The sequence below is a fragment of the Camelina sativa genome, chromosome 4 (assembly GCF_030686135.1).
Source record: "Camelina sativa cultivar CO46 ecotype springtype chromosome 4, ASM3068613v1".
In the NCBI taxonomy this organism is placed as follows: Eukaryota; Viridiplantae; Streptophyta; class Magnoliopsida; order Brassicales; family Brassicaceae; genus Camelina; species Camelina sativa.
The window spans coordinates 26,881,548-26,891,129 of NC_141883.1; the positions used below are offsets into that span (position 1 = coordinate 26,881,548).

The 9,582-nt window shown below is 34.8% G+C and overlaps 1 protein-coding gene across 2 annotated transcripts; it reads right to left on the minus strand.

Moving 5' to 3' along the window:
* Nucleotides 1–3,063: 3,063 nt before the first annotated feature.
* LOC104782008 (BEL1-like homeodomain protein 1) lies at nucleotides 3,064–7,493 on the minus strand. Of its 2 annotated transcripts, XM_010506819.3 has the most exons (6): nucleotides 6,488–7,493; nucleotides 6,326–6,374; nucleotides 5,062–5,991; nucleotides 4,353–4,741; nucleotides 4,210–4,270; nucleotides 3,064–4,119 (listed from the first exon to the last, which is right to left on the minus strand). In XM_010506819.3, the coding sequence occupies exons 3-6, from the start codon at nucleotides 5,890–5,892 to the stop codon at nucleotides 3,373–3,375; spliced, it is 2,028 nt and encodes a 675-aa protein (XP_010505121.2). In that variant the 5' UTR covers nucleotides 5,893–5,991; nucleotides 6,326–6,374; nucleotides 6,488–7,493; the 3' UTR covers nucleotides 3,064–3,372. The 2 variants fall into 2 exon arrangements, with proteins under 2 accessions (XP_010505121.2, XP_087367050.1); XM_087510924.1 differs by lacking the exons at nucleotides 6,326–6,374; nucleotides 6,488–7,493 and having other exon boundaries at nucleotides 5,062–6,292.
* Nucleotides 7,494–9,582: the final 2,089 nt, after the last annotated feature.

A 9,582-nucleotide genomic window follows, 5' to 3' on the forward strand; every position in this document is an offset into this window, starting at 1 on the left:
GAAAGTAGTTCACTAATTCATTTTGACCACACTCTTTTAGCAAATTCTAAACAATGCAATCTTTACTTTACGACTAACAGCAATTTTAATTGCTAGGTACAATGCATCTAAAGCTCTTCTAGCAATTTTAAAATAGTTTCGAGAGATATTCACGAAACGTCACAAAGCATTCCATGCCGTATCTTAGTCAATTGACATGATTGTAGAATGCAACATCGTGTAGACAAAACCGATATATAATGTTCCGTTTATCTGATAAGTACCAAAGCTAAACTGGTTCAGGTATGGAAAACCCAAACCAATCCGGTTACAGCTGGCTTGATCGGTGTACAGACTTTTGACTGTAAGTAAGAACTAAGAAGGACGGGCCCAAAAGGTATAAGAAACAAAATCGCATTAAAGTAAGGGAGTCGTTATACACTGTGTGGAAGTTACTGGATTGGACCAACTTCTGAACATTTATCTCGTGGACGTACTTGATAAAATTCTTACCTAACCTTTTTGTTTATTGTATGAGCAGATTTTTATATAATAAATAACTATATATATATATATATCCAATTTAATTTGAATTATAACAAAAATAAAGTTATTGATGTTGAAAAAAAAAAGTTATTGAGTTGGGCCTAAATGAAAGTAGTGATGTTGGAGGGAGCTGGAAATGAGGAATGTGTGCGTGCCTAATCAAATAGGAACTTTGGTAGGGTTCTCGGCCTGTAAAATTTTAATATGTTGAGTTCAAATTTCTTGTTGTTTCGGACTACAAAATAAATACAAATGGTTGTGCTGACTCAATAGCTACTAAACATTGAGGGGTGTATTGAAACAATAATTTTGGAAGATTTGATGGGATTTAGAAAATTTGAAATTTTGATAGATTTTAGGGGAGTTGATATGATTTCTGGTAAAATTCTTTCAAATCCCACCTAAAACCATGAGATTTGTATTTCTGTATTTTTAACTAAACAAATCCTCCAAAATCCCTAAAACTTATTAAAATCCAAATCCACAAACTATTTTGAATAACAGTGGATTTCATGAGACTTTTTAAAATACATGATTGAATAACATAGGATTTGTAACTTTTACACAAATCACTTAAAATGTCAAGTTGAATACACCCCCTGAGTTTTTTACCTTTTTTTTTTTTTTTTCAACTTCAACTATTCATTATCCAAAAGAATACATTCAAATTCAAGGTACATAACATTCATCTCTATAGAATTCGACCAAATGCAATGGGTCGATCTAGTATCACCCTGAAGCACTAGCGGATCCAACGTTACATGACTGAGAAACCATTGCATTTTTTAACCACAATGAGATAGATAACACTCCACAACTCAGAGTGAAATCATCTCTTGAACCACCTAAAGTTACCCTATGATACAAAAACAACTACTAACACAAAAAGACCACAATCTATAGTAAAGATCAAAGCAATTCCAAGCTATTATAACCTCATGATCGGCGTGTAGGACTTGTCCAAATAGCATCGACACCAAAAGGCGCAACATCAGAAAGACTTGGTTTCTCTGGCTTTCATTGTTCTGATCCTAAGCCAAAAACGGACAATACATCCGACTGACCCAGCCAAGAGACGCGAAACAAGACCCGCATGAACCGATGCTTCTCCGAATAATCACTCAATGACCAGAATACTAATCACCTAAAGATAAGAATTTCGAACACAGATTAGCATAATTTCACCTCACGATGCATTTCCGGATTGCCCATCATAGGATCTGCCTTGTTGTCTCACTTCTTGGCCGGACTGAAACCAAGGAAGTGAGAAGGCTCACATGAACGCCAGCTTTGAGGATAACCTCAAATCTCAGCCACCGACACCCACAGGATCCTCTCCAACAACCGGTAAAACTCGAAAGCTCGACTCCACACATTGAGTTTTTCACTTAGTGTGTCGGTTTCGGACCTTCGGTAGAAATATGACTGGACATGATTAATTTGGCTCGATAGATAGAACAAGACTCGCAATACATTTCATGTTTTCGCTTAATTTCATTAATTTTTTAATGTCTTAAGAAATCTTTGGGCCCAATATAAGAGGTGTTTGGACCCTTTTGAATTTTGATGGGCAAAAATAGCCTTATTATTAGCATACTTTTTGTAATTATTTCTTTCCAACTTATCCGAAATCAATCATTACCCAAAGCTATAAAGGCAAAATATTACAAGCACACAGATAACCTCACTTCTCATTGTCTCACCTCACTCATTGTCACCCATATAGGCTATAGCTTCAGTCTCCATATAAAAAGACTGCTAATGTAAGTTTATCTCTCAGCAGGCAGCAGCTAATTCCACTTTTGTATGACCTCAGTTCTCCACCGGTTTGTATGTGTTAAATTACTGAAATTCTTTATTTATGGAGAATACTAATTAATATGAACGAAATTCACATTGGCATTTTAAAAAACATATTCATAAAAGTCCTATATACATCTATAATATATTTTTAAACAAGTCCTCTCAATATTATATGATATGTTTAGGATTTTTAGTTCATTATTTGTCTAATTGCGCAATGCATGAAAAAATCCATTTTAAAATCTGAATAATGTTTTAGAATCGGAAGAAAAACGATTAGGATCACGGTGGAATCTCGTCTTTGAATTGATAAAATCCTCGAAATAATTTGAATGTCTTCATTTTATTGAAAATACAATTTAATAAGCTTATGAACACTTTCTTTTACTATATGCAAAGTTTATAATCTGAATTATATTCAACAGTTCAAAAAAAATTATTTCAGAAGTTTGGAAGTTCTTTTAATCGTTGAACTGGGAAAAATGAAAATGAAATAGATAACTCTAGCTATTCTTGAGCTTTGTACATACATACTGGTATCTATGTTTAACTGAATTATTCCAAAAAAAAAAAAAATTGAATTTCATATTTTCGATTTTATTATTATTTTGTATTAGAATTTTATTTGAGTATATAGGTCATTATATATTTCCAAGTTTTCTGCCACTTAGCTTGATCTGCATACATATTCGGAATCTATATAGCTTAGATCTAATGTGTAATCATCATAAAATATTTGATAGATCAGTTCACTATCTTATTATTACATAGAAATAAAAGTAAAATATATTTTGGTATACACCCAAAAGCAAGCTATTACAGGTAACTAATCCATATACATATATAACCCTATCCATCCCCCAATAAAACGTAAAAAAAAAATTACAAAATCGATATACAACCGTCGGCCATATATAACCAAAGACTAAAATTAAAATTTTGTTCTTTGTTTTGGTTCAATGGTATAAGAAAAACTATATACTAATTAAAAACTAGAAACGTATAGTAACCTGTTTCGGTTTCTCCGTTTAGAGATAGTAGGGTTTACGCAACGAAGTCGGGCAATAACTGAGCAACATATCTCTTCTGGTTCTGTATGTTCATCCCATTGTAAGCAGCGGCTGCTGCGGCTGATGAATGTGCAGTTGTAGCTGATCCGCCACCGTTGATGGAGGCGGTTCCATATTCCTCTGTTTCTCCTATTTTCACTCTTCTCCCTATAGGAATCCCATGGTGGGTCTGCATGAACCCCTGATGGTGCGTGGACGACAAGCTATCGCAATGAGGTAGCCCTAACGTAAGGGACACGCCATTGTTATTTCCTGAGTACCTTTGCGCCATGAGCTCCTGGTCTGAGACTACATCAAATCTTGACATCTCATCCATTTGGTATTGCCCGAAATTCCCCATGAAAGGGTAGCCACCGTCTGATCTTATCCCTTGCCGTTCTTCTAGAATTTTCATCGTGAGCTTCTCGTTGGAACTGAAATCCGCATTTAGGGGCTGCATCATTGTCTCCTCGCTGGTTCTTAGTCTCTTTGGGCTTCCTTGCATTCCAGTAACGCCTTCTAGGTCACCGTTGTGATTGGGATTCATATGGTAAGTGTTGGCCATGGGGCTCTTCTCTTGGTTACTTGTTGACTTAGAAGCAGAATCTTCGTTGCTTTGATCCAAAGGATTCTTCTCCATGGATCCCATGTTCTTTCCCTGCTCCTTCATTTCTTCCGTATACATTTCTTCCACCATCGGTTTCCATAACCGAACTCTCGCGTTTATAAACCAGTTAGATACCTAAAAAATAATAAAAATAAAAATCCACTTATAAATAAGTTCGTTTCCTACATTAACCCAATAACACAAAAAAAATTAGTTGAAACGTACCTGGCTCCGAGTGAGTCCTGTTTGCTTGGCAAGCATGTGCTTGTCAGAATCCTTAGGGTATCTAATCAAAACAAAGAAAAAAGATTTAGTTTGTGTTCAAGTGATGAAAAGTAGCGGATGTCTATATAGAGGGGGTTACTTACGGGTGAAGAAAGTGTTCGAAGAGCCAAGCACGAAGGACTGAGACAGCTCGTTCCGGGAGACCACGCTGAGGTCTCCAAGCATTGTTGGTAGGATGTTGAATCATTCCTAGCTGCTGAAGAGCTCTTTGCTGTCTCAAGTGATGGTCCACGAACTTGAGCCTCGACCCTTCAAACCTTCCAACACCAGACACCGAATCTTCCTCTCCAAGACTCTTGTTAGCCGCTTTTATCTGACCAGCGATCGCCTCTTTCAAGCACCGGAACTGTCTTGATATGGTCTTCAGTGCAAGCGACGTGTATGACTTCGCTGACCCTATCCCTGCCGCTTGCTCAAACGACGAGATCACCATCTGCATCTGTTGGTGGTACTGTCTATATCTCTGCTCCACCTTTTCATTTTCCAAACAACAACGTAACGTGAGGCTTATGAACGTAAGTGTACTGTCTACATATATATAATCTATAAAAGTTATGAGTATTTTACTAAGAGAGGGACACAAAGAGAGATTTTATCAATCTCTGTAAGATTGTCAATTTTCGAAATCAGAAAACAAAAAAAGAAGAAAAGAAAATAGTATAATATGAATTGTGAAAATGACTGAAAAATTAATCTTAGGGATATAGCTTTAAGTCCACTTCATGTGTTATATAAGAGAGAGCACTCAGTATAGGACGTTGATTGCATATAATACGTATTTGGTGTTGTTACCTCATGAAGCATGTTACTAAGCTTTGCTTTCTTCATCTGTATCTCTTGCCTCTCCGCCGTGCCTAGCTCCACCGTACGTTTCCCGGCAGCTTCTCCTCCGCCACCGGAACCTTCTCCTCCAGCGCCGGTAGAGGATTCTCCGACAGCCTTATCGTTTCCACTACTCCCCTTTTTGGAAGAGAATAGTTGGGACTTAGCGTTGATGTCGTCAGAATCAGCGTTGACTACTTCGTCAAGAAGCTCTTGCGCTGCCTTCAAGTACTTGGAGCTTACAAGATTCGCTATTCCGTTTGTTACCCCCGATCCTGCAGAGCCAGACCCGACCCTGATATCTTCTCCGGGTCCTGACCCGAACCCGACGTGGATAGGCTGGTGTTGTTGATGATGTTGCTGTTGCTGCTGCTGTTGAGACGAGAGGGTTAAAGAGAGGCCTTGCTGCGCGCGTGGCGTCTCACACGCGGCTTGCTGGTGAGTGGGATCCACTTGGTGGCTACCGTAAAGACTGTACTGCACGCGCGGAGGGTAACCGTGAAGTACGGAGATGTTGTCGGCGGCTGTAATGGAAGCAGCTTCGTGGCCAGAGAGTGGGATTCCGACGAACTGCTGGCTCGCGTTAGGCTGCGGCGCGTGGGAATCGAGGAAAACGAAACTGTTGTTGTTTGTGTTTGTGTTGTTGTTGTTGTTGCTGTTGTTATTGTTGTTGTTGTTCGAATCGTCGTCTTGTTGGGTGTATTGAACGTAAGTAGTTGGATTCATGAGGATCAACGTTTGTAGACCACCGTCGGATCCGGCTGAGATCTCCGGTGGGTTCCCGTGGAAGTAAGCAGCCATCTATAATAATTAGTAGAGAATACTGTTTTTTACTCACGAATGAAACGGTGACGTTTTCTTTGATTCTCTGACAATTCTTGATCTTCTTCTTTCACCAAGCTGATTGATCAAGAAACAAAAAGAGAAAGACTTAAAAAAAAAGGAGGAAAAACAAAAACACTATAAGTTCATATAGAGACTATCTATCTACAGAGTTTGAAGGAAAGAAAGAAAGAATTGTGATCACATCAAGAAGAAGAAGAGAAGACCGACGAAATATGGATTATGAGAAAGAGAGATCATCGAAGGATATGGAAATTAAGAGTACATAATCATGATTGAAAATAAAATAATAAAATAATAGGAGTTATATATATAGAGAGAGAGAGGAGATTGAAAGAAAAAAGAAAAGAGAAAAATGAATATTATAAAATTAGAAAGAAAGATGAAGAACCTGGATTGATAGAGATCTGAGGATGCACGTGTTTCATGATCATCTCAAGCTGCAAAAGGAAAGTTACATTAGAGAATTTCTTATCAAAGAGAAAGAGGAAGACTAGGGAGAGAGACAGACACACACACACGCGAATATACACTTATATATATATATACATACCTGTGTTTGTGGAGATGTGTGTGATTGCTATGTGAGTTTGGTCTCTCTGTGTCAGACTCAAAGCTAATCTCTGCAACTCTTTTCTTGCTCAAAGGGGAAATATAAAATACATTAAAAAAGCTGAGAAATAAGTTTTATATATATAAAAAGATGATATTGAGAGAGAGAGAGAAGATAAAGAAAGGAGAGATAAAAGATACCCATCTTTTCCTTCACTCATTAATCTCCCCACACAGTCTTAGTACGCCACCATTTTTTCCTCACTTTCCTTTTTTTTTTTAAATTAATTTTTGTGTTGTGGTCGGTATATCTTATAACCAAAATGGATTTTTATTTGTCCCAAACTTTGTATAAGATGATTCTTGGTAAATTAGACAATTATACAAAAGTTTAGGACATGAATTTTTGTGTGTTTGTTTACGTTCACCACCACCAGCTAATGTTATTCATGTTTTTATTTAATATACTAAATGGACACTCCAACCATGTTGGAATTTTATTTCGAAATTGAGAAATTAAATCTAGCTTTATGAAATTTGACAATATAGGAGTCTGAATAATCTTCACAGTGCATTCTTCATAATATATTACGAAAACCATATACTAGATGTTTTTAAAAAGCTATATCCTACTCTACTTGGGAATAAAACAATTCATAACTATTATAGCTTGGTGATAACTGATAAGTAAGGTACGACGTAAGATAGATCGAAGAGATAAAATTAAGTTGAGGGATTTCAAATATTTGTGTACGTATAACTGTTTATTTCGGCATTCAGTACAAAATATATTATATTAAAGTTCAATTCTTATTATTACTTCGTATTCATATATATGTATCTATATTACACAGTAATATTTATATGCTATATGATAAGAATCTATAATTGGTGTACTTAGCTTGCGAATGGGTCGAAAAACAGAGGAACTTGTATGATATGACTTTGGCCTTTTTTATGTATTGACCAGGTAATGAACCCACATATCTTAACAACCAAACACTCTCTCTATTATTTAGTTATTTATACACTATATATAATTTTATAAAGGAAGTAAATGTTATCACATCAAGAGATAGTGATATGTATGTCGTGTCCAATTTAGAATCATATCATTTTCTTATTAAAAATTATATTTATATAATAAAAAGAAATCACACACGCATCTCAATCCAAATCTTTCTTTATTGATATAACTACAATCCTGAACAAAAAGTATTCTTGAGATTACTATTCTTGCAGACTTTTATCATCTATTAAGTTCAGACTGTACACTAAAAATGGGAAAGAACTTTGTATTGTTGGTGGTTTTTGTGAGGTATAAAAATTCGTAATGTTTACGTTACCAAGTTCATATCATAATTTTCATTAGTAAAGTAATACACTTATATATATTCACCAATATTGTATCATGTACACTTGAAAACTTAAAACGCAACAACACTGATATTCTAGAAATTTAAAAGATTTGTTTTACAAAGTCATCAGTAAGAACAAAAAATACACAGGTTATTTATTTTCTCGAAACACAAAATATATAGGTCGTCAAGAATATAATATTCTAAATGTACATAATGGGATTAGAGAAAACTAAAATTTATACGAAAAAGTGAAGTGTGTCAGAAGATCCAAACAGCACAAAAACGAGGAAACGTCTCCTTCTGCAGAAAACCTAAAATATTTAATTACACAAAAATCTAAATTATTGAGAAAGAGAGGAAGAAAGAAGATGATAACGATAATGATAATGAAGCATGATGGAAAAGAGTGGCTCCCACTATATGTATATAATTACTTTGATTCTTTATTTCACACACACATATATGTCCTCTCTATTCTTTTGGTTTACCACGTATGTCACTACAAAAAAATGATCATTTTATATCACGTATTTTGATTATTTGTATTACTTATAATTGATGTAAAAAACATTTACATCACTTAAAGAAATGATTTACAGTTCATTGATGCAAATAATTCACATCATTTTTTTTACAACTGATGCAATTGTACATAATATTTGCATCAGTTATTGTAATGATGTTAATTTTGTGTCATTTACAAAAAATGATGTTTCTTTTAAAAATCATTTTATGTAAGTGATTTTAGTATTTGTAACAGTTATAATAACTGATAAATATGTTTATATCACTTATAATTAATTGATAAAAAATGTTATCAAATAGAAATGAATTATTTTTTTCAGAAATTTATACAAAATAATTTATTAAATACGAAAATATATTAACTAATAATTAAAAATAATAAATTCATTGTGCACATGATTTACTATTAATTAATTAATTGATTTAAAATTATTTTTTTAATTAAGTTAATTAATTAAATAAAAATACAACTTTTTCATTAATCTTTCTAATCCGAGTTTGTTACAATTTACAAATTAAAATTGGTTTACATAATAACTGGTTAACAAAATAAACTAAAAACTCTAGCTTGGTAATTTTTTTTTGTGTGGCTGTCGCCCCTACTGCCAAGATCCGGCTACGGTAATTTACGATTTCTTTCGATCTGGTCGAGATTTGAGCAAGGAAAGAGTTGGCCAATGTCACATCTCGTCACCGTTAACTACCTTCCCTCGACGAGAAGCGAAACCCGCAGACCGCTTCTACCGTGAATCTAGACATAACAAACGTCCACCAGCACTCCTCTGTTGTCATCTTTGAAGATTTACAGGCCACATCCTCGTTGGTTTCTTCATCCCTCGTTCTATCTCGAACCACTTGATCTATACTGATTTATTGCCGTTGGATATTGGTCATCAAACATGCCAAACCTAATCACCACAAATTTACTATGATGAAGAACGAATGAGATGATGTGAGGAAGGAGAAGTTGTGAGAAAGGAGAACGACAAAAGATAATATAGAAGGGTAGAAGTTTGGATGACAACAAGAAAAAAAGAGAAGTTTTGACAAAAATAGAAAAAGAAAAAAATAACTTATCTGTTGGAAAAAAAAAAGAAACTTATCTGTTGAATTAAATTTATGAACGGTGGACAATAAACTACAGTTCAATCCTTATAACTGTTGACTAGCCAATGAAAAATCTTCGTTATTTTTTTTTTTTACGTTACCT

Coding starts and splice junctions, on each gene's coding strand:
- LOC104782008 (XM_010506819.3), bottom strand. CDS start 5,892: ATGGCTGCTTACTTCCACGGGAACCCACCGGAGATCTCAGCCGGATCC. Junction 4,742..5,061: donor TTAGTAACATGCTTCATGAG/GTAACAACACCA, acceptor GAAAATGAAAAG/GTGGAGCAGAGATATAGACA. Junction 4,271..4,352: donor TTCGAACACTTTCTTCACCC/GTAAGTAACCCC, acceptor TGTTTTGATTAG/ATACCCTAAGGATTCTGACA.